Below are 23,990 nucleotides of genomic sequence, written 5' to 3'. Positions count from 1 at the left end.
TGAGGCCTGGCGGGCTACACCGCCATGTTACTTCTGCACTGACAGGTTGCGTGAGTACTTGATATTGGATACCGAGTGCAGGATACAGGCACGAGTCTGTGTTAACAGACTGGGACTGTCCCGGTTTTCAATGTTAAAGCTGCCGTCTGTAATTGGATAAAACCTTATGTGCACCAACTCTTCAAATGGGCCCCAACAGTTAGGGGAAATTATCCAAGCGCTTGGGTTTTAGACTTTTCTTTCATTTTGGTATTGTTATCGCCTGTGTGAACTGTGAAAATTATTTTGGTACAAGGTTGGTACTGGTACTGCATTTCTTGAGTGAACAAGCGTACTACAATTTGATATTTTTGCTTTGGATTTACTGAAATCATAAGTGTGAGCAGTAAAGATTCAAAAAAACAGTCAGATACTTATTATTTTTTATGTGGATGGTTTATTGAAGAGGTACTCATCAGTTCTGGTGATAAAACAAAAGACTATTGGTTTGGATAAAAAGTGTAACAAAATAAATGTATGTGTACATATTGTGGTTTAACCTTATTTTAAGATTTCTTTGTATTTCTGAGGGCTTACATACCTTTTGCTCACATAGCATAGTAAGTTTTCAGTGGAGGCACCGTGCTAGTTATTTCCTTTTTCCCACTTTAAGGTTAAAGTCCCTTGTTCAACTGAGAACCCCAGCGAATTCACCATCTTAAGCTGAGAACCTAGGACCTGTTTTATTTTATTAAGTGTAACCACGGTGTAGATTCTGAACGCCAAGGGAAAAAGGAGTTACATGCTCATAACAAAAATATTTATGGCATTGAATAACTCGTTAACTGGTGCTAGAAAGGTCGATAATCGAATGCTTTTAGTTCAAGTGTTAGTTGGAATTTTTCTTTGCATCAACATTTTTCTGATCGCAACATTTTTTACAAAGGACCTCTTCTACACAACCATGCGCTATATCTTATTTGCTGTGACTCTGCTGTCCGATTGCCTGGTTTTATTCATAACCAACATCATGGTCATCTTGAGCTACTTTAATGTCAGCATACACATGTGCTTGTGTCTTATTTTATATATTGTTATGTCACTGTACACATTTGTCACACCATTTACTCTGACAGCAATGACTCTGGAGCGCTATGTGGCCATCTGCATGCCTCTGCGACATGCAGAGCTGTGCACCACGCGGGGTTCTCTGCACCTCATCCTCATCATTCACAGCATCAGCTCTGTTCCCTGCATTTTGACTCTCTCCATTTTCTTTGCTACAGCAGGTCACATGCTTTACACCCAGGATAGAGTATGCTCTGTGGAGATGTTCCTATTGTACAGCTGGCAAGGTCATCTTAGATCAGCTGTGTGTCAACTATTCTTCCTGGTTATGAGTATAATTATTGTTTTCTCTTATGTTGAAATAATGAAAGTGGCCAAAGCTGCATCTGGAGAAGATAAAAAGTCAACATGGAAAGGGCTCAGAACTGTGATTATTCATGCATTCCAGCTGCTGCTCTGTCTCATCCAGCTGTGGTGCCCTTTCATAGAAACTGCAATGCTTAAAATTGATTTCATGTTGTATAATCACGTCAGGTACATTAATTACATTATTTTTATTCTAACTCCAAGATGTCTCAGTCCTCTCATCTATGGTCTCAGGGATGAGTTGTTTTTCCAGTCACTGAAGAACTATGCTCTTCGTGGTTTGTACAACAAACATTTTTCAAATTAAAAGTGTTTTCCTGCAGTTTCTCTATATTTCCATTTCTGAAACAAAAGGTGAAAATCCTGAAAATAACTGATACACTGATATTTTGGTATTTGAGATTGAGATTGTGTTTGATGATGTTTTAATGTTATGGTCTCTCCTTTTGCAATTTAGCCAAAAAATCCATAACAGATGCTCAACAACCGATTTAATTTACTTTTTATGACATGAAATATCTTAATTCAGTTGCACATATCGGATATGGTTTTTTTCTTAAAAAGCTGTACAAAGCAACATTGTGTCCTTCACTTCTCTCAAGATTCACTATGATTTTGACAATTATTTGCTTCAGAGATAATATTCCACAAAAACATGTTAAGAATGAATTAGAAGAATTATAAACGGTTTTCAGAGCATGATGCAGTAGTGAGGGTCAAATTAAGTTTTTTATTTTGACAAGCGGCGCTACACAGGCAGGAATCCAAAATAAACACAAAAACCTTCCACCATAGGAGAACAAAGAAAAGAAACCCACAAGGAGCACACATCAACAAAATGCATGCAGAGCTGGCCACACATTTTGGTGCCCAAGCTAAGATTATAGCTTGGTGCCCCACCGTTCCAGCCAGCTCCACCTCTCCACAAATGCAAACACCTGCCCCAAGTTTTATTGCTTGATAAGACACACACAACAGTAACATGAATAAAGAAATAATTTAATGTAATAAAATAAATGAAAACCAAGTTTCTTTTCCAGTTTTGTGCAGATATTTAGAAAAGTCCTAACATCACAACAATATAGGTAGTAATAACAAGGTACAATGTTGTAAAAACAAAAGTTAAAGTACAGGTTTTACGTAAAGTCGGTTTCTGCAAATATTTTTTCTCTCTTCCAGTAACTATTTTGCACCTGTATTTGGTAACAATGAGCCTAGAATGTCCAAAAAAAAAAGCTTAATATTTCCGGACTGCCAACTCCTGTGACTCCCTGCGTTACTGAGCCTGTCCACTCCAGAATCCAATACCAGGTTGAGGTCCCCTCCAATGATGAACATGTTGTCTAGGCGATCAGAGAGTGAAGTGAAAAAAGAGTGGAAAAATGAGTACAGGCGAGTACAGATGCTGTTATATAGGAGAGTGGACTGGGGCTGCTGCGTGTTCTGTCCTGTGTTCTCCGTGCTGTCTGCTGTGTGCTTTGTTCTGTGTTTAGCTTAGTTTTAGTTGATTTTTGGTCATGACATCACAAAAAAAGAATAAAAATAAGACAAACATCAAAATAGATTTTACAAAAAACTGTTACACTGTTCAAAGAAAACATTACAAAAAAGTTTCCAATATACAAATAACATCTAGACCGAAAAAGGTGTAGGCTGAAGCAAAGCTTATTCATTGCCTACCCTCAAAAGGATTATTTAAAGTAATGAAATAAAAGCAAGAAGTAAGAGATAAGCCTGCCAGTAAAACAAATTGCCTCCATGGGGATAAGATTCCTTGAAAAATAAGAAAGGAAAAAAAAAGGTGCAGTCTACATGTTTCCTTCATCCTTGAATAATCCAATCAAATCACCAATTAAATGAATACCAAAATCAACATAATAAGCATCGCCACTCATTACTTTTGTATAGAGAAATCATCCTTCTTTTCAATGTTTTTTTTAAATAAGGTTAAGGTTCTACTTGATTTCAAATCCCTCTCCAACTTATTCCATACATCCACCGCTGCCACTGTAGTGCATCTCAGTTTGGTGTTGGTTCTGATTTTTAAACATGTTTTGGATACAGTCTGGCAGCATGTTCTTGTTGATTTTGAACATAATCTGTGCAGTTTTGAAGTCCACCAGTTCATTGAATTTGAACTCATTTGTGTCTATAAATAAATGGTTGGTTGTGTGCTTCTATCTAACTTTGTTTCAGAAACAGAATCAGAATCAGAAAAAGCTTTATTGCCAGGTCAGACATAAATCAGACGAGAGAACTTGACTCCGGTTTACACCGATGGCACCATTAATACGGACGCCATGAGTCGCATTGCTTTTTTTGGAGTAAGAATATTGGTTTCGTGATTGTCTTAAATGTGTGTCCCCATACTTCTATATAGTATATTATATATGGTTTTATTAAAGATTGATACAGGAGTTTTAGTGAGTTTAATGTTAGAATATTTTTACATTTAATTAGAATTGCAATGGTTTTTGATATTTTGTTTTTTTAAGAAGTTGACATGAGGCTTCCAGCACAGCTTATGGTCAATAACCACTCCAAGAAACTTGTTAACAAAAACTCTTTCCACTTCCACATTATCAATAGTGATTTGTACACTTTGATTAGGTCGATTTCCAAAAATAATACATTTAGTTTTACTTATATTTAATGATAACTTATTCACATCAAACCACCTTTTTATTTTTTTAAGTTCAGTTTCTACTGTATTTAGCTTTTCTAGGTGTTTACCTGAACAAAAAAGATTTGTATCATCAGCAAATAAAATACAATTTAGTTTACAGGAAACATTGCAAATATCATTAATATACAGTATGAAGAGCTTTGGGCCTAATACTGAGCCTTGTAGTACCCCACATGTCACCATCCTTTGCTCAGACTTTTGGTGAGGCATTGTGACACCGTGGCTGACGTGAAACTCCAGCTTCCTAGCCCCTGCAGAGCCGACACCTTTGAACAGACTTGAACCACGGGAATGCCATATGACGGAGTTCCTGACTGACTGATATGTTAATACCAACTCATTTGGCCACAGACTTGAATATCGAGAACACCCTATGGGGTAGTTTCCAACTGAATGATATTCATGCCGAATGCCCGAGGACGGCATTTGGCCACAGATCACATCTGACTGTAAATACCCTTTAATTGCTTTTTGTCTTTCACCCTTGGCTTGTTGATTCTTGCCTTTTGTGCTTTGAACTTACTGTATAAAGAGTCGTGATTTCAACCATTGGTGGTCGGCACACCAACTCAGACCCGATCTGTGTCGGTCTGCTCACCGCCAGCTTACTGAATAAAAGTCACTACACCACAGCGGACTTCTGAACTGGATTTTATATTATTCTTCGACACTTTTCATTATTTATCTGAATATATTGATAACGGTCTTCTAAATAATTTTTGATCCATGCCTTTGCGACCCCCATAAACCTGTATCTTTCAAGCTTATTTAATGTCCTGTGTCCGTGGACTGCTTCTGTGATCGCTGTCTCACCACCTTGCATTCTGCCAGTGTATTTGACCCAGGTGTATCCTACAAGTGTGTAGCAAGTTTCATTTGGTTCCTAGAAACCAGTGTTCTTTTCTGAGTTTTCCTGATCGCGCTTGGTTGTCCCTCCTTTTGAGTGGATTGTTTTTGTTAAATGGTTAATCCTTGTTGTCCTTGGTTTTTTTTGGAGGATTGTTTTGAACCTGGTTCATTTGTGCTGCGATTGGGTTCAATTCATACCCGTTACAGAAGGATCTTCCTGCAAAATAAGACATGAACCACTAGAGGATAGATCCTGAAATGCCAAGCTTTGAGGATGTGGTGTTTGACCGTGTCAAAGGCAGCGAACAGGTCAAGCAGTATGAGTACTGACGATAGACCAGCGGATTTAGCAGCCCATAGTGACTCACTATCTGACAGGAGAATAGTTTCAGTTGAGTGGCCCGGCCTAAAGCCAGACTGATGTGGATCAAACAGGTAGTTGTTGTGAAGGAACTGTTAAACCTGACTGAGGACAGCTTTTTCTATAATTTTAGACATGAATGGGAACAGTGAATTCTGGCTCTCGGGACCTGAATTTGAATAAAGTTCTGTGAGCGCAGGCCATAATGGCTGACGTTTCTACACATGTGCACGCACAAATATGTAGGGTCCCAAAATGGATTTATTAATAAAAGTCAGCCAGTGGGAGAGTCTACGGACAGGCAAAGAAGGACAATTGGCAGCAGCATAGTTTCAGCTTAGAAACAAGGTTATCAATATGAGATTTAAAAGACAAGTTGTCATCAATCAGAATGCCTAGATATTTATAAGAACTGACCAATTCAATTTCAATCCCCTGAACAGTTAACAACCTTGGAAGGTGAGATGGAAGCTGCTTGCCATTTGAAAAAAGCATGGTCTTCGATTTATCTGCGTTTAATACTAGTTTAAACTGAGTCAGATGGGATTGAACAGCATCAAAAGCAGTTTCCAAGAACTCAAGGGATTGTAACACTGACGAAGATGAACAATAAATAACTGTATCGTCCGCATAAAAATGAGACACAGCATCAGCCAGATTATCACAAAGATTATTCACATAAATTGTGAACAGCAATGGCCCTAGTATGGAGCCTTGAGGTACGCCCTTTAGAACAAGAAGAAGGGAGGAAGAAGATCCAGCGGCCTGGACACACTGTGTTCTACCTGATAAATAATTTGAGAACCAGTTTACAGCCTGGTCAGATAAGCCAATCTTGTGGAGTCCGTCTGCCAGGATAACATGATCGACAGTGTCAAATGCCTTTGATAAGTCGATAAAGAGAGCTGCACAATATTTTCGGCCATCTAGTGCCTCTATGATATCATTTGCCACTTTAATAGCAGCAGTTATTGTACTGTGCTGTTTGCGAAAACCTGACTGATGATGTGAAAGAAGACCATTAGCATTTAAAAATTCTTTAAGTTGTTCACTGACCAACTTTTCAAGAACCTTGGATAGAACACACAATTTAAAGATTGGCCTGTAGTTATTAACTACTTTAACATATATAAAGTGGTCTCCCTTCAGCCTGCCAACTCAGAGGAGGAAAGCAACCAAATTCAGCAGTGTCTGTACAGCCGCCCGGATGAGCCATCCAGTGTGATGTGGATCTACGAGCCGTTCAGACTCTGCTCTGTTTCGTTACGTAACCAAAATGCGATTTACATAGGTTGGCCTCCGATGCGTGAAACACCACCCACAACTATAAAACCGTCTCCTAACTGCATGCGAGCGTCCGACTATCGAGTCGCATTGCGTGACATCGGAGACTCTCTGTCCACACTGAAATCGATAATATGCAGTTCTGTTATTAATTGTTGTTCAACTCTAACAGGCCATATTATTTTGCTGAACTTGCTAATGTTGAAGAATATTACAAAGTCCAGTTCAAGAGTCCGCTGTGGTATTGAGAGATTTTATTCTAGCCGGCGTTCAGCTGACAGATACAGACAGTGTCTGGTTCGGTGGCTGACACCGAGTGAAATTGGAACAAGCTTCTTATACAAGAAGTTAAAGCAAGAATACACCAATCAGGCGAGGGACAAAAAGTAATTTACAGTCGGATGTGACTCGGGCCAAATGTCATTATCAGACATTTGTCATGACTGTCACAGACCTCCAAATCACCCCATAGGGTGCTCTCGTTGATTCAAATCTGTTTGAACCAACTTCTGAGGTGTCGGGACCTTCACATGGGGTAGGAAATTGGAGTCTCAACAAAAGTTGTTGAGTCCAGTTGTCTGTTTGAGCCAACTTCCGAGGTGTCGGGACCTTCACATGGGGTAGGAAATTGGAGTCTCAACAAAAGTTGTTGAGTCCAGTTGTCTGTTTGAGCCAACTTCCGAGGTGTCGGGACCTTCACATGGGGTAGGAAATTGGAGTCTCAACAAAAGTTGTTGAGTCCAGTTGTCTGTTTGAGCCAACTTCCGAGGTGTCGGGACCTTCACATGGGGTAGGAAATTGGAGTCTCAACAAAAGTTCTTGAGTCCAGTTCAAAGCCCTGTAGGGGGTAGGGGCTGGAGCTTCCCATGACAATGTGGCTCGACAATTCACAATTTTTTTTTTTTTTTTTTTTTTTTTTTTTTTTTTTTTTTTTTTTTTTTTTTTTTTTTCACTTAAGTACAGTCAATCCCAATTTTGAACAGAAAGTCTGAATTTTCCTCCTCCACTGACGGTAGAGGTGGAATTACAGTGGAGTACATGATTGTAGTAGTAGTTTGAGCCATACATATTTTGCAAGTGAACCTTAGACATGTAATCAGAAGCCAAATAACAATTAGGAGTACAAACCCCAATAAAGCAAATTCAAATATCAAGTAACCAACGTGTCCTAACTGTTCTCTAAACCAACCAAACAAACTAGTCGTGACAGGTGTATGTAATGTGTTAGCAATGTTTTTCAAGTGATCTGTTATTTCTTGGATGGTGGCATTGTGGTTAGGTATAAAGGTACAGCATTCAGTTTTAATCACAGCACAAGTTCCCCCTTGAGAAGCTAATAAGTAGTCCAATGCAGCACGATTTTGCAAGGCCATCATCCTTACAGCAGTCATCTCTTGTGAAAGCATAGACATGCCCTTTGCTGTGGTATTTGCTAAGTCTTCAACTGCATGAGATAGGTCCCTTATCTGATCCAAAGCTGCCATGACTCCGTAATTTGGAACGAGGGCACCAAAAAATCTTGTCCATGGTGTCTGGGTGTGAGTGTACAATTCTCTTTTAACAATGCGAACTTTCGGTGGTACAGCGACGATTCTCATGGCTGGTACCACATGGCCCAGACCACATATACCAGACCAATCGTTTGGAAGATATTCGTAAGCCTTCATGCCACAAATCCAGTAAACACCTTTTGGTAGAGGTATGGAACAGCGATTAACCATTGTAGCAAGGTAGTTATAATCTTTAATGGAATCGGGCAGTGGATTTTGGCTTGTTTTAGGCTTAACAAGCGGTTCTTCAGAAGGAGAGTATGTGGAGTCACAGTTTGATATTCCTAGGTGGATAGTTCCTTTGCCTTCAACACACCACTTTAATGTCTTTGGGATCATGGTGAGGGTGAGAGGAATCGGTGTGCTGCAGGAATAACAGCTAGTGTGAATTTTATCACAATACATTTGTCTCATTTGGGGGGGTTTGTGACATTTGCAATGCCCATAAGAGGAATTGAGGTTCAAAATGTAACAGGTGTCACATGAAGTAATGGGCAGAGTCATTAATGGGAGTCCTTCTTTTGTGCTGTGTGGAATGAACCCACACACATAACAGTTATCAGGGTGTGGGCTATTTTCAGCAACCATTTTTGCCAGTTGGAGGTATGTGTTTGTTGAGGGTTGTGTTTCATATATTTTAGGAGTTATTTTCTCCTGGTAAACGGTTAGGTCTCGTTTGTGGTGTTTGCAAGGGTGTCTGTTTTGTTCCTGCGACAGATGTGAGTGTTTTGGCGTGTATAATGCATCTGCTTCTGGGCCTCTGTGGCCTGCGCTGCTCCCCTGCTCCTCTGCCAGTCGTCGAAGTCTGGGGTGTTGAAGTTCATCTACTTCTGGGCTGTCCGAGCCTGCGTGGTTTCTTTCACTGGCTCCGACGGTGGTGAGGACGAAGACCCCCAGGAAGAAGATGGTACCAGCTGGTTTCCGGTGCATGGCGGAGGAGTTGTTTTCTTGCAGTGGGATGCGTGGATCCAGATTAGACGCCCCTCACACTTGACGGCGGTGTTGGTGGTGAGCAGGACGTGTTGAGGTTTAGACCAGCGAGGTTTCAGGGCGTTTTTCCGTCGGAACTCCCTGACACAGACCCAGTCGCCGGGTTGGAGGTTATGGCACGGTTTGTCACTAGGAGGAGACTGGACAGCTTTTACTTGTCTGTGGATTGACTGGACAGCAAAAGTTAGAGCAGAACAGAATGATATCATGGATTCATCCATGGCATGGAGGTCCATCTTTTTCATACATAGAACTGAATTACTTGGTATAGTCATAGGTCTACCCGTAATAATTTCATGAGGTGTGAGTTTATGCTTCCTAACGGGTGTTGACCTCATCGACATTAGGGCCAAAGGCAACAACATTGTCCATTTTAGCCCAGTTTCAGCACACAGTTTGGCTAGTTTGTTTTTCAAGATGCCATTTTGTCTTTCAACTAGCCCTGCAGACTGCGGGTGGTATGGGCAATGCAGTCTCTGTTTAATACCCAGTGATTTACAGAGTTCAGTCATTATTTGTCCAGTGAAATGAGTACCTCGGTCTGAGTTGATGCTGTGTGGAATGCCGAACCGTGGAACAATGTCTTTTAATAGGCATTTCACTACAGCAGTAGAGTCCGCCTTCCTGCAAGCCCAGGCTTCAGGCCAGTTTGAAAACATATCCACGCATACAAGAACATTTTCATATCCCTCACATTTTGGCATATGAATAAAGTCTATTTGCAGAGCTTCAAAGGGTCCCCGTGGGGGGGGGTGTGTTGACAATGTTGTTTGTACTGTTTTCCCTGGGTTATGTTGTTGACAGATTAGGCATTGTTCACAATATTTTCTTGCATAGGATGTGAATCCTGGAGCATACCAGTCTTTCAACACTATCTGACACATTCCCCCTTTGCTTACATGTGACAAACTATGTGACATGCGTGCTAGCCACGGGTACAAAGATGTGGGTGCAACAACGCGGCCGTCGTTGCTGACCCACAAATTATTTACATTTTTACAACCATGGGAAAGCCACAATCTGTGCTCCTTCGCATCAGCAGTCTCTTGTAAGAGGGCTACATCATTAGGAGAAGCCAGATCGTTAGCGGGTATAGAAGGGCAGAGCTTTACATGGACAGGTAAGCCAAATTTGGCGGCTTCTTTTGCTGCATGGTCAGCCGAAGCATTGCCTAGTGAAACAGGGTCCTTGAATTTGGTGTGGGCTTCACATTTAACAACAGCAATAGATGAAGGTAGTTGACACGCTTCTAACAGTTCACCAATCAATTGACCATGTTTAACGGGTGTCCCCGAAGATGTGATAAATCCTCGGTTCGCCCACAATATACCAAAATCATGTACACAACCAAAAGCATATCTGGAATCTGTATAGATCGTAACAGTTTTACCTTTTGCTAGTTGACAGGCTCTCATCAGTGCATATAGTTCAGCTACTTGGGCGGAGTTGGAGGAGGGCAGGGCGGCACTTTCAACAGTTGAGAAATTATCACAAATTGCATAACCTGCATATGGTATTCCATTTTCTCTATAAGCAGAGCCGTCAGTGAAGAAAACAAGATCAGAGTTAGAGAGTGGAGTTTCAGAAAGGTCGGGACGAGGTTTAGATGAACATGAGGTGACATCCATACAATTATGGGGTTCACCATCATCTTCGGTTGGAAGTAATGTAGCAGGGTTAAGGATAGAACATCTTTTTAGTGTAATGTGTGGAGCAGTGAGAGTTAGTACGTATTTTGCTTCTCTTGTCCCTGTCACATGTCTATGTGCCTCTCTGGTAATCAGGGTGAGTGCATCGTGTGGGACCATGACTGTTAGTGGTGACCCTAAAACAATATCAGCAGATTTGTTGATAGCAAGTGCTGCTGCGGCTACGGCTTTGAGACAAGGTGGAAGCCCTCTCTCGACGGGATCCAGTTTAGAGGAAAAGTACGCCACAGGTCTGTAAGCAGAGTTATGACGTTGAGTGAGAACAGATTGGGCAAATCCACATTTTTCATGTACAAAAAGAGTGAATGGTTGATTGTAGTCGGGAAGGCCGAGCGCAGGGGCAGATAGTAATGCCTGTTTTAACTTGTTAAAAGCATCGTCAGCTTGTTGTGACCAGGTTAAGGGCTGAGTGCAGTCTGAGGGTTTGCATATGTCTTGGAGTGGCATTGCAAGTGATGCATAATCCATTATCCATTGTCTGCAATAGCCCGTCATACCTAAAAATGTCTTCATCTGTGACATAGTTGTGGGTTTGGGCATTTCTATTATAGATTTTATTCTGGAGGGAGTAAGGACCCTTGTGGAGCCAGATAGTGTATGTCCCAAATACTGGACTTCATTCTGACACAGTTGAGCTTTCTTAAGTGAGGTTTTGTGGCCTTTGACAGCTAAAGCGTTGAGAAGGGTAACTGTGTCCATTTCGCATGCAGGGGCAGAGGGACTGGCTAAAAGTAAATCGTCAACATATTGAATCAGAGTGGAGCCTCCAGGAAATGACACGTCTTTGAGGTCATTATTTAGAGCACGAGAAAAAATTGTAGGTGACTCAGTATACCCTTGGGGTAATCTGGTGAATGTGTATTGTTGTCCATCATATGTAAATGCAAATAAATATTGGCTATCCTTATGTAGAGGGACAGAAAAGAATGCACTGCAAAGGTCCAACACAGTATAGTGGGTGGAATTGGCAGGTATTGACGACAAAACTGTAGTAGGATTTGGAACTAAAGGGAAACGTGGGAGTACCACTTCATTTATAGCTCGTAGGTCCTGTACAAATCTATATTCTGGTTTACCTGGTTTTTTAACAGGAAGTATAGGCGTGTTGCATGGACTATCACACGGCACTATTATTCCCTGGCTTAACAGAGATTGAACTATAGGGCGGATGCCCTCTCTCTTTTCCTGAGAAAGAGGATACTGTGAAATCTTTGGCAAAGAGACATTCTGTTTCAGCAATATCTGTACTGGTTCAGTAGATTTGATCAAACCAATGTCATTAGAAGAAGAAGACCATACTGATGGGGGCACGCTGGACACTATTCTATCCTGTGTTTTCCCTTTTTCCGCATCCATCAGCTGGTTCTGATCTATCAGAGCTGCTAGTACAGCGGTTGTGTTATCTTGGTTAGTCTCTAAAAAGATACCGTCTGGTGTGCAGTAAATGGTACAATTTAGTTTGCACAACAAGTCTCTCCCTAATAGATTTACAGGTGTGGTATCTGACAGCAGAAAGGAGTGAGAAGTTGTGAAGTTTGACATGCTTTCAGTAAACGGGCCTATAGATACTGTAGTAGGCTCAGAGACAGGTAAACACATGGGAATCCCTCCAACCCCCACAGCTCTGACAGTTTCTTTAGATGATTTCAAATTTGTAGAAGTGATTGGTCTTAAAGTTGAAAGAGAAGCTCCTGTATCTACCAGAAATGATGTAGATTTTCCATTTACATCTATTGTTAAGTTAGGCTCTTCATTTGTTTTTGCTAGTTTTATCAGTGGAGCTACTGTTAAAGTTATTTCTGTTTCAATTTGGGCACTGTCCTGACAGCTCTATGGATTGTGCTGTGGGGTTTGTTGGACCTCCATGTGATCACTTGATGGAGTTACCATAGGCAGGGTAAAATTAGGTTGGGATGTTCTATAGGGGCAATCTTTTATCCAATGATCTGGTTCACCACAACAGAAGCAGTTCCTATTGTTTTTGTTTGGGAAGTGCGACGTGTGACCTTTGTTGTGGTGTGAGTGATTCATTGGTCCACATCTTTGGTTGATCCCTCTGCCGCTGCGTCCTCCTCTCGGTACTCCGCCTGTGTAGTGAGACACTTGGGCAAGCATTAGCGTTTCATACATTTTAGATTCCTTTTGTTCTGTGTTGTCCCAGTGGTGTTGAGCTATTTCCACTAGTTCAGTCATTGCTTTCCCCGCCCACCCAACTGTCAGTACTACTTTAGCCTTAACCTTTGGTTGAAGGCAGCTAACAAATATATCTTGCAAGTAACCTGGAGGAAGTCCATTAATCTGATCTTGTGACAAACCACAATTTTCTTTTGCTGTCAACATCATTGTAGCATAGAGTTCCCTGGGATTCTCATCTTTTCCTTGTTTAAGTTTTGTGAGAGGAGTATAATCCACTTTTTGTACTACTTCCTTTTGAACTGCTAAAGTGATGAAGCTGTAAAGGGTCTGAGCTTCTTCTGGTGTGATTTTGGCAACAGCTGTAGGATCAGAGGAAATTCTACATGCATCAAGTACTCTGCTTTTCAAATCAGGTGGCAAAGTTAGCTTTAACAGTTGCATTATGTCAGGCATGTGAGGTGTGTATATTGTGCATACTGATTCCCATTCATCTAGCCATTTTTGTTTATTTTTTCTGACATCCTTGGGAAAATCTCCTACTATCGCTTTTAGTTCTCTTCGGCTCCAAGGTTTGTAGATAACATCTTTTCCCATTGTGATCAGTGGAGCTAATTTTACTGATTGTGTTTTCTTTGGTTTTCTGCCTCTTTTCACAACCCACTCCTCTTCACTGTTTTGGCTATTGTCTTCAGACTTGGGATGTTGTAAAATCCAGTCATCATCAGAAGTGTCATCGTCACTTGATTCTTTAATCTGTTTTACCGGATAAAGGTTTTTGATTTGATCATTTAAATGGTTTTCCACTTTCATTTTTGTCTGCGTTGTGTTTTTAAGTTCTTCCAATTCTTTCACAGGGTACATAGTTGTGGCATGATTGTTTTTGTTTATTTTAATGTTTGTGGAGGACCCGGTTAATGGGTCTAATTCCTTCTTTGTCTGCGTTGCGTTTTTACACTCTTCTAATTGAGCCATCAGCTTTTTGTTCTGATCCGTAAGCGAAGCTATTTGGGATTCTGCATTACGGCGTCTGCTTTCATCCCTCCAAAATCTGAAGGAGTTGAAGTGCTTTTGTCCATTTGTTTGAGAATTTAATTTTTCCTTTAAATTTTCTAATCTAGTCCGGTCAAAGGTCCCACTCGGGGGAAATTTTAAGAGACCGTCGTCTTTAGTTATCTTAACCCATGTTTTAACAAACTTAGTGCTATTGGTACCGTAGTTATCGTACATGTATTTAGAAGGACCAGTCAACTCTTCCTCTGACTCTTTACTGAGAAAACTTCCCATTTTTCCTTCTGTAAGATCCCTCCCAGAGAAAAAAACTTCAATTACACTTACTTTTACCCACAAATCACTTTCTGATTCTTCCAACCATCAGTCTACTTGAGCCTACAAATCATTCGGCTTAATGTAAGGAGAGCAAGTCGATTCTTACTGAAATGAAATATATCTCAAGTATTTGGGAGAGCTAGTCATCCCCATTTATAAAATAAAACCAGTTCTTCTACATATATATCCGTTTTCCACAAATAACTCAGTGTTCCAACACTTTTATGGACCTCACGTCCTGCATATGCAAGTCCCACTGGACTTAGTTTTGGTACTCAGACCAACCGTTTCGTTCTGGCCATTTCTTTCTTTTTAATGTTACCCGAGATATTAAACCTTTTAGAAGAGCTAGTCAATTCTAAGGCAGGAGAAGCAGAACATTCTCACAACACAATCAGATTCAAGTGTTATGAAATTGTCAGCGTTCCTAAAAACATCTCTACAATAACCTTCCCAATAACACAAAATAATAACAAAAAATATAACCTTCACAACCACACAGCGGACTTACCTAAAATCTCAGGATGACGTCAACCATTCTCCGGCACTCCAATTCACAGACTTTCGACAACAACTCAGCAACAATAATTTGGGATTTTGTAAGTGGATCCCCTAACCTCTAAAATTTTAGATAGAGTCGCTGATTGCGCCGTTGTTCTGGAACAGGAGTTTCCATCGAAGGTCTATTGTCAATCCGGGTCACGGCGCCAAATTGTTGAAGAATATTACAAAGTCCAGTTCAAGAGTCCGCTGTGGTATTGAGAGATTTTATTCTAGCCGGCGTTCAGCTGACAGATACAGACAGTGTCTGGTTCGGTGGCTGACACCGAGTGAAATTGGAACAAGCTTCTTATACAAGAAGTTAAAGCAAGAATACACCAATCAGGCGAGGGACAAAAAGTAATTTACAGTCGGATGTGACTCGGGCCAAATGTCATTATCAGACATTTGTCATGACTGTCACAGACCTCCAAATCACCCCATAGGGTGCTCTCGTTGATTCAAATCTGTTTGAACCAACTTCTGAGGTGTCGGGACCTTCACATGGGGTAGGAAATTGGAGTCTCAACAAAAGTTGTTGAGTCCAGTTGTCTGTTTGAGCCAACTTCCGAGGTGTCGGGACCTTCACATGGGGTAGGAAATTGGAGTCTCAACAAAAGTTGTTGAGTCCAGTTGTCTGTTTGAGCCAACTTCCGAGGTGTCGGGACCTTCACATGGGGTAGGAAATTGGAGTCTCAACAAAAGTTGTTGAGTCCAGTTGTCTGTTTGAGCCAACTTCCGAGGTGTCGGGACCTTCACATGGGGTAGGAAATTGGAGTCTCAACAAAAGTTCTTGAGTCCAGTTCAAAGCCCTGTAGGGGGTAGGGGCTGGAGCTTCCCATGACAATGTGGCTCGACACTAACTACCCTCCCTCAACGGTTTAACAGTAGCTAGAGTACATTAACAGAAGTTAACGGTAAATTAAGATAAGATAAGAAATTATTTAATAGTCCCACAGAGGGGAAATTTGCAGATTACAGCAGCAAAGGGGATAGTGCAAAAAACAAGAGGCATCAATAGAAATAGTTAACACACAGTAATAATAACACACTATAAACAGTAGACTGGTATATACAATAATAATAATAATTAAAGCTGCAAGCAGCGATGAACGGGCCCTCGCACTCACGGCCACCGTCCCCCATAAGCATATCAGAAATGACACCACCCACGACTTCCTATGTCAAACCATTCAAAAGTTATAGCAGAAAAAAGGGACGACCAATCAGAAGAAGGGGCGGGGCTAATTCAGCCCAATAAAGGTCAAGGACTCAATACCGAGTCCCATGACACCACCCACGACTCTCTATGTCAAAACATTCAAATGTTATAGCAGGAAATAGGGACAACCAATCAGAAGAAGGGGCGGGGCTAATTTTCACCAATTATGGTCAAGGACTCAATACCGAGTCTCATGACACCACTCACGACGCTTTATGTCAAACCATTCAAAAGTTATGGCAGAGAAAAGTATTCTAGGGGGCGCTGTTGAGCTGTTAGGCCATGCCCATTAATGCAAACCATGAAATTCATCGCCAGGCCTGGCTTGCATGCAAAATTTGGTGACTTTTGGAGAACTATCAAATATGGACCAATCAGATGAAGGGGAGGCGCGGGTTTTTGCGTCTAGCGTCGCCACGGTAACACTTTTGAAAGAGAAAAGTAATGCGGGTAGTCGCAGGATGGAGACGCACATTTTGATGTATAACACATCTGGGTTCACGATACGGTTCGGGCCGTATTAATTGCCGAAGGAATGGCATAAATTGCGCCAAAATTACACAATTAATTTAAAATGGCTGACTTCCTAACCCTAACCCTAACCCTAACCCTTTCCCTGGATGTTCACCGGTGTCGGGGGGGATTTATTACACCTGCGGAAATCCACCACCAGTTCTTTGGTTTTCCCCGCGTTGATCTGGAGGTGGTTCTGCAGGCACCAGTCCACAAAGTCCTGGGACAGTTCTCTGTACTCGCTATCATCTTCATCAGTGATGAGGCCGACGATAGCAGAGTCGTCAGAGAACTTTTGTAGGTGACAGGTTGGTGAGTTGTAGGAGAAGTCAGCAGTGTAGAGAGTGAAGAGGAACGGCGCCAGGACCGTTCCCTGCGGGGCCCCCATACTGCAGACGACCATGTCCGATGTGTGGTCCCGTGTCCTCACATACTGTGGACGGTTGGTGAGGTAATCCAGAATCCAGGATGTGAGGTGACTGTCAACCCCTGCATTCTCCAGCTTGTCTCCCAGAAGTGCCGGCTGGATGGTGTTGAATGCACTGGAGAAATCAAAGAACATGATCCTCACAGTGCTCCCAGGTTTCTCCAGGTGAGACAGGGCACGATGTAGCATGAAGATGACGGCATCATCCACCCCAATGCCAGGTTGGTATGCAAACTGTAGTGGGTCCATCGCTGGGCTCACCATGGGGCGGAGATGTTGGATTCATCAGGTGGGATGTCAGAGCCACCGGCCTGAAGCTGCTGAGGTCCTTGGGGTGCGGGTTCTTGGGCACAGGTACCATGCAGGATGTCTTCCATAGTGGTGGTACCCTCCCCAGCCTCAGGCTCAGGTTGAACAGGTGTCCAACAATCCCGCACAGCTGGTCTGCACAGGACTTCAGGAGCCTGGAGCTGATGCCGCAGCCTTCCTCGCGTTCATCTTCCTGAGCTGATTCCTCACCTGGAGGGTTGTGAGGGACAAGCTGGAGCAGGGGGGGGTGTATCAGAGGTAGTGGAGGGGGGTGGGGGGGTAGAGCAGAGAGCAGGAACAGTGGAGGGGGGTGGAGTGGTAGAGCAGAGTGCAGGAACAGCGGGGGGTCGGCTCTGGGATGAGCTTTGTTGTGTGTGGGGTGGAGGGGGTGGAGGTGGAGCTGGAGGTGAAGGTGTCGATGACAGTGGGGGAGCTGTTGTTGAACTGAAATTAACGTCTGCTCAGCATCCTGACAAAACACACAAAAATAACGGTCAGAAATTTCCAGCTCCCTGGCGATCTCCCTCCAGCCAGCTGCCACTTTATTGAGGTTTTTGTTGTGAAATGAGGAGGTATCATAGAGATAACTTCTCATTTCAACTAACTGGATCAGCCGTTCCTCATCCATGACCGTTTCCTACAGCGCTTTCAACCTGCTTTCAACGCGAACGACAGGAAGAAAATAGAAGCAGGTGTTGTGCAACTCGGGTAGCTTGGCTGTCCAGTTATCGAAGGCTATTAATGAATATTATTAATAATTATTAATAATTAATAAAGTTGACTATTTATCAAATTGAATTATCAAAATGATAATAATTCTAGTCGGGGCACCACCGCCGGGCCTTACTCCGGAGGAATTGTGATAACTAAACAGCAGAAAATCAGTCTCATATGATTTGAATTATCCTGCATAACAGCAGATCCTACTACCATTTACAGGATAACAGTTGAAGGCGTGATATCCGAACACTAGGCTCTGCTTAAACAAATCAATTTGTGACCAAATCTTGCATGAAATAACAACAACCACTCATTAAAAATCAATCAGGATTTATTTACATACAGGTGTCAAAAGATGATAAACGCAACACCCCAAATAAACCTGATGGCAGAACTTAAGTATTATAAAACAATTAATTAACTAGAAAAACAACAATCAATAAAAATGAAATGAAAAGTTAAATGCATGGAATGAAAAAAAGAAATCAAAGCAATAATAAAAATGATATCACGAACATGTACAGTTTAAAATATTGCAGTGTTTAGAGGAGCCGGGCTCCTGTGGTATTTTAAAGATGGCGGAACTGTAACCACGCCACGTGCAATTAGAACGGATGGTGATCCCGGTGTTTAAACCGTGATCAACTGGCGAAACGGCGCTTTAAAACATGAATGACTAGCAGAAAGTGGTGACTACAAATTAATGACAACAGTCATGATGATAATGTAATCTCAGCTCTGAACACAGATTTAGCTCTGAAAACGTTCTTAAGTTACTGATAAACAGAGGTCACGACTTCACACAGCTCTGAACCGTTCTTAGTCCTACTGATCTGCCGTTCACGGGCTCACGTTTCCTCTGGGATCCGGATCGGGTGCCTGCGGGTTTTGTCGACTGGGCCGTCCCTTCCCCTGAAACGGATTAGACAGCGGCAGGGCCGTGGTTCCGGACCAAAACGGAGGCTCACACGCATTCCTAGGCGCGGCGGGGGACCGGTCTCTCCTGCCGTGCTTCCCTGCGCGGCGGTCCCCGACGCGTGGCCGTCCGGGCCCCGGGAGAGCTCACGCCGGCGAGACGCCGGCCGTCCGTCCCGATCCCTGCGCGGTCAGCAGACAGGGGCTCGGAGCGGGGAGGGGGGCTTCAGTCTGAGCGTTCAGTCGCAGCTGTGTCCCGATCTGGTTGCCGGGAGCGCGTGGGCGTCGGAAGCTTTGATCTGTGAAACTTAAGAGGACAGAGTTTAGTGGAAGCCGGAGCCTTCCCCGGGACCGCGGCTTCAACGGCCGGACCCCGCAGGGCCCGGTCCGGTGCGGGCCTCCTGCCTCCCCCCAGCCCGGGGGGAGAGAGAGATGGGATCTTTGGCCCGGAGCCAAAAAGATCCAGCTGTTCCAGGACGAGATGTTGTTGGAAGAGAGAGGAAAAAGGAGAGAGGGAAGCGGCGCGCGCCGTGGGTCCTTGGATCCTGCGGCCAGACCACGCTGCAGACCTCTCCTCTTGTCCCCCCCTTTAGGGGGGGGGAAGGTCGTGGTCCCTTTGGCCCGGAGCCAAAAAGACGTGTTGACCCGCCAGTTGAATGAAGGAAAAAGAGAGAGATGAACGCGCAGCGCTGCGTTTTGATCCTACGCGCGCTGCGGTGACGTCATCGGTGCCTCATTGCGATTGGATGCGCGCCGCTTGTAGGCGCCACCCCCCCCACGCAAGGCATGCTGGGGGTTGTAGTTCAGGTCGGCCATTTTTGGAGGCACATTACAGCCGATTTTCAGCTGAGCCGTTTCAAAGTTGAATATACACATTCACAAAGTGTTCATACATTTTATAAGTTCAGAGTTCACATGGGCATATGGGCGACCCCAACACAGGACATCCAACAAATGTTCAGCTCACAACAGCAGCGCTGCGCAACGTGGCCAGTTAGGACAGTCCAATAGAAAATAAAGCAATGGAATTGATTTTGTCGCTGATGCTCGCTCGCATCGCATGCAGTTAGGACACGGTGTAACTCCCCCGCTGGAGCTTCCGCCATTTCTTCGTAGCGGTGTATCACGTCATTCAGGCAGCCAATCAGCACAGAGCCTCATTATCATAGCCTCCCCCCCCACTCAGGATCCTGCATAGATAAGGAGGTTAGAGACTGGGATTGTCATGGTTAGGTTTTGTCGAGGACCCAAGTGCAGGTGAGAGAGGGAGGCCAGAGGCAGGAGTTCTCAAAAACAAAAGATTTATTCCACAAAAAGGCAAAAACAAGGCGCTGCAGAGCAGGATCAAAAAACACAAAACAAACAGGGATCAAAGACCAGGAGCACATGGAGGGAAGAACCAGTACGGACCGACAGGGGACAAAGGAATGACAAGACAAGATATACTGAGGGGATAACGAGACATGACAAGACACAGGTGCAGACACAATCAGGGCAGATGGGACACAGGCGGGGCAAGACAGAAACTGAAGGCAGGGGGGGATGTCAACCTTGACAGGGATGATAAAGACATGGTCTAGAGGCTGAATTTCTAATTTATTTAGCAAAAACAATCAAAAGCTTGTTTTTAAGACATTCAAGGCCTGTTTAAAATAGGTGTTAGATGCCATAATAGGTCCCCTTTAAAGTTTGAGATCTGCTTCTCAATCAAGACCTGCAGGACCCAGGACCATGGATGGTTTAGATGTTTCCCAGCTGCCTCAAATTTGTGGATAATTAACAGAGTTGTGTAGACCTTGAGGTCAAGCAGATTAAGAAACTTTTTTTATTTTTTTACATTATTTTTGTCCCGCTTTTCTTTCCCCATTTTATCACCCAGTGCTCCGACCTAAGTGACAGTCCTGGGCATTGCTCCCTTCTACCAACCCCGAGAGGGCCTTACACTGAGCTCAGGTCTCCTTCTTGAGGAGTGAGCAGGCCGCTTCTTTTCACCAGACAGGGTGGGGCTTCTCCAGCCGGACATGGCGCGTGGAAGGATCACGTTATTCTGGCCAGATCTGGCCAATCTGGTCCCCAGGACTGTTGCGTGTTTTTGTGAGGGTAGCCACATTAAAAGGCCCTTTCACCAAAGCATCACCGTGCCCCTGCAAGCAGATGAAGAAACATGTAAAAGGTGCAGGAAAGGGATCCTGAAGAGCACTGCTCTATAAGTTAAATGATATTCAGTGAACCGGGAAGAAATACAAAAGAGGCGTAATTGAATTAAATAAAGTCTAAACTTTTTTGTTGATTTTTTTTTTTGGGGGGGGGGTTAATTGGTACTGACTTTAAATATATGGTTCCATACACAGATTATTTCTCATTGTGTCACCCTCGACACGTTTTACTTGTATCTCTCTCAGAAAGAAATCGTGATTTACACCCTGGTCATAATTGCCAGTATTCATAGTAAGATGGTACATTTCCTCACATTCTGTGTCTAGTATATTTCCTATGTTCTATGAATAAAATGAATTTAGCTGGAGATCTGCAAATGACTGTATTCTGTTATTTACATTTTACACAGCCTCATAACTTTTCCAGGCGTAGGGTCGTATCCACAGGTTACAAATTGTGTTTGTAGTAGATTACATCATGTTTTGATGTGTAGTCCCTTAGGTCTTAGCGCTGCCTTCATAAAGGGATGATACACAACATTATGAGATAGACGGATGGTGTTGTGTGTAGAGTTGGTTTAGTAAACAGGGTCATTTGTGTGCTTCTGTTAAGACTTTTCAAACATTGTGTCATAGAAGAATCTGTGCATAATTTAGACACAGTTTAGTCAGGTCATTTTATTTAAATGCTATCATTGCATAAACTGCAACAGTTTGTAAATCTGTGAGTATCTGCTTGTAGGGTTTTCTAAAAATCCCTATCAGGTGTATACATGTTTTGCTTTATTTCACAGTTCTGGTGATAAAACAAAAGACTATTGGTTTGGATAAAAAGTGTAACAAAATAAATGTATGTGTATTACCCTTTACATATTGTGGTTTAACCCTATTTTAAGATTTCTTTGTATTTTCTGAGGGCTTACATACCTTTTGCCAGTGCTCACATAGCATAGTAAGTTTTCAGTGGAGGCACCGCGCTAGTTATTTCCTTATTCCCACTTTAAGGTTAAAGTCCCTTGTTCAACTGAGAACCCCAGCGAATTCACCATCTTAAGCTGAGAACCTAGGACCTGTTTTATTTTATTGAGTGTAACCACGGTGTAGATTCTGAACGCCAAGGGAAAAAGGAGTTACATGCTCATAACAAAAATATTTATGGCATTGAATAACTCGTTAACTGGTGCTAGAAAGGTCGATAATCGGATGCTTTTAGTTCAAGTGTTAGTTGGAATTTTTCTTTGCATCAACATTTTTCTGATCGCAACATTTTTTACAAAGGACCTCTTCTACACAACCATGCGCTATATCTTATTTGCTGTGACCCTGCTGTCCGATTGCCTGATTTTATTCATAACCAACATCATGGTCATCTTGAGCTACTTTAATGTCAGCATACACATGTGCTTGTGTCTTATTTTGTACATTGTTTTGTCGGTGTACACATTTGTCACACCATTTACTCTGACAGCAATGACTCTGGAGCGCTATGTGGCCATCTGCATGCCTCTGCGACATGCAGAGCTGTGCACCACGCGGGGTTCTCTGCACCTCATCCTCATCATTCACAGCATCAGCTCTGTTCCCTGCACTTTGGTTCTCTCCATTTTCTTTGCTACAGCAGATCACATGCTTTACACCCAGGATAGAATATGCTCTGTGGAGACGTTCCTATTGTACAGCTGGCAAAGTCATCTTAGATCAGCTGTGTGTCAACTATTCTTCCTGGTTATGAGTATAATTATTGTTTTCTCTTATGTTGAAATAATGAAAGTGGCCAAAGCTGCATCTGGAGAAGATAAAAAGTCAACATGGAAAGGGCTCAGAACTGTGATTATTCATGCCTTCCAGCTGCTGCTCTGTCTCATCCAGCTGTGGTGCCCCTTCATAGAAACTGCACTGCTTAAAATTGATTTAATGTTGTATAAACACGTCAGGTACATTAATTACATTATCTTTATTCTAACTCCAAGATGTCTCAGTCCTCTCATCTATGGTCTCAGGGATGAGTTGTTTTTCCAGTCACTGAAGAACTATGCTCTTCGTGGTTTGTACAACAAACATTTTTCAAATTAAAAGTGTTTTCCTGCAGTTTCTCTATATTTCCATTCCTGAAACAAAAGGTGAAAATCCTGAAAATAACTGATACACTGATATTTTGGTAGTTGAGATTATGTGTGTGATGATGTTTTAATGTTATGATTAGTCTCTCCTTTTGCAATTCATCCAAAAAATCCATAACAGATGGTCAACTGATTTAATTGATTTTTTACGACATGAAATATCTCATATTATTTGTACTGTAGGCTACTTTTATTCATTTGTTTTATTCTATTCTATTTTTGCACTGTATCTGTCTTTGTTGTGATATGTCATGCATGCCGTATTTGTGTTTATGTCTATTGTGCATTTTTTATTTTATTTTTCAAAAAAGTCTATTAACATCTGGTGAAGGGACTGCCGATGAAAATTAGCCTTTCGGCTAACTCTTACTTTCTGCAAGGAAACGTTGATCAATGTACACTGTCCCTTTTTAAAAATAAAGAATTATTATTAAAGAATTATATCAGCTGCACATATTGGAGATGTCTTTTTTATTTAAGCTGAATACAGCACCATCGTGTCCTTCACTTCTCTCAAGGTTCACTATGATTTTGACAATTATTTGTTTCAGAGATAATGTCGCGGCTGACAGCGACTGAACTGATTTTAACAGTTTTTTTATTGTAAACATCTGGACAGTGAACTGTATGTGCAGGAGAGAGCATTGAACTGGGACTTGTCTGTCAATTGCGCAGGGGTGGGTGTGTCTTCCCTTGTTGTGCTCTGTTCACAGGTGAAGCGAATCCTGCAATCAAGGCTCTCAGGTGGAGACAGCGGTGATAAA

The 23,990-nt window shown here is 42.5% G+C and overlaps 3 protein-coding genes across 3 annotated transcripts; 2 read left to right on the top strand and 1 right to left on the bottom strand.

The window, feature by feature from the left end:
* The first annotated feature begins 802 nt into the window (after window positions 1-802).
* On the top strand, window positions 803-1,720 carry LOC133442553 (odorant receptor 131-2-like). Its single transcript, XM_061720560.1, has one exon. It carries the CDS (start codon window positions 803-805, stop codon window positions 1,718-1,720), a length of 918 nt encoding a protein of 305 aa, XP_061576544.1.
* A 3,863-nt stretch (window positions 1,721-5,583) lies between these two features.
* Window positions 5,584-14,923, bottom strand: LOC133442551 (endogenous retrovirus group 3 member 1 Env polyprotein-like). The gene is made up of 3 exons (XM_061720559.1): window positions 14,816-14,923; window positions 8,104-9,273; window positions 5,584-5,600 (listed from the first exon to the last, which is right to left on the bottom strand). The coding sequence occupies exons 2-3, from the start codon at window positions 9,071-9,073 to the stop codon at window positions 5,584-5,586; spliced, it is 987 nt and encodes a 328-aa protein (XP_061576543.1). The 5' UTR covers window positions 9,074-9,273; window positions 14,816-14,923.
* A 7,338-nt stretch (window positions 14,924-22,261) lies between these two features.
* Window positions 22,262-23,179, top strand: LOC133442550 (odorant receptor 131-2-like). Its single transcript, XM_061720558.1, has one exon. It carries the CDS (start codon window positions 22,262-22,264, stop codon window positions 23,177-23,179), a length of 918 nt encoding a protein of 305 aa, XP_061576542.1.
* Window positions 23,180-23,990: the final 811 nt, after the last annotated feature.

This window comes from Cololabis saira, chromosome 4, assembly GCF_033807715.1.
Source record: "Cololabis saira isolate AMF1-May2022 chromosome 4, fColSai1.1, whole genome shotgun sequence".
Taxonomy (NCBI): domain Eukaryota; kingdom Metazoa; phylum Chordata; class Actinopteri; order Beloniformes; family Belonidae; genus Cololabis; species Cololabis saira.
This window is presented reverse-complemented; position numbering and strand designations above follow the sequence as displayed.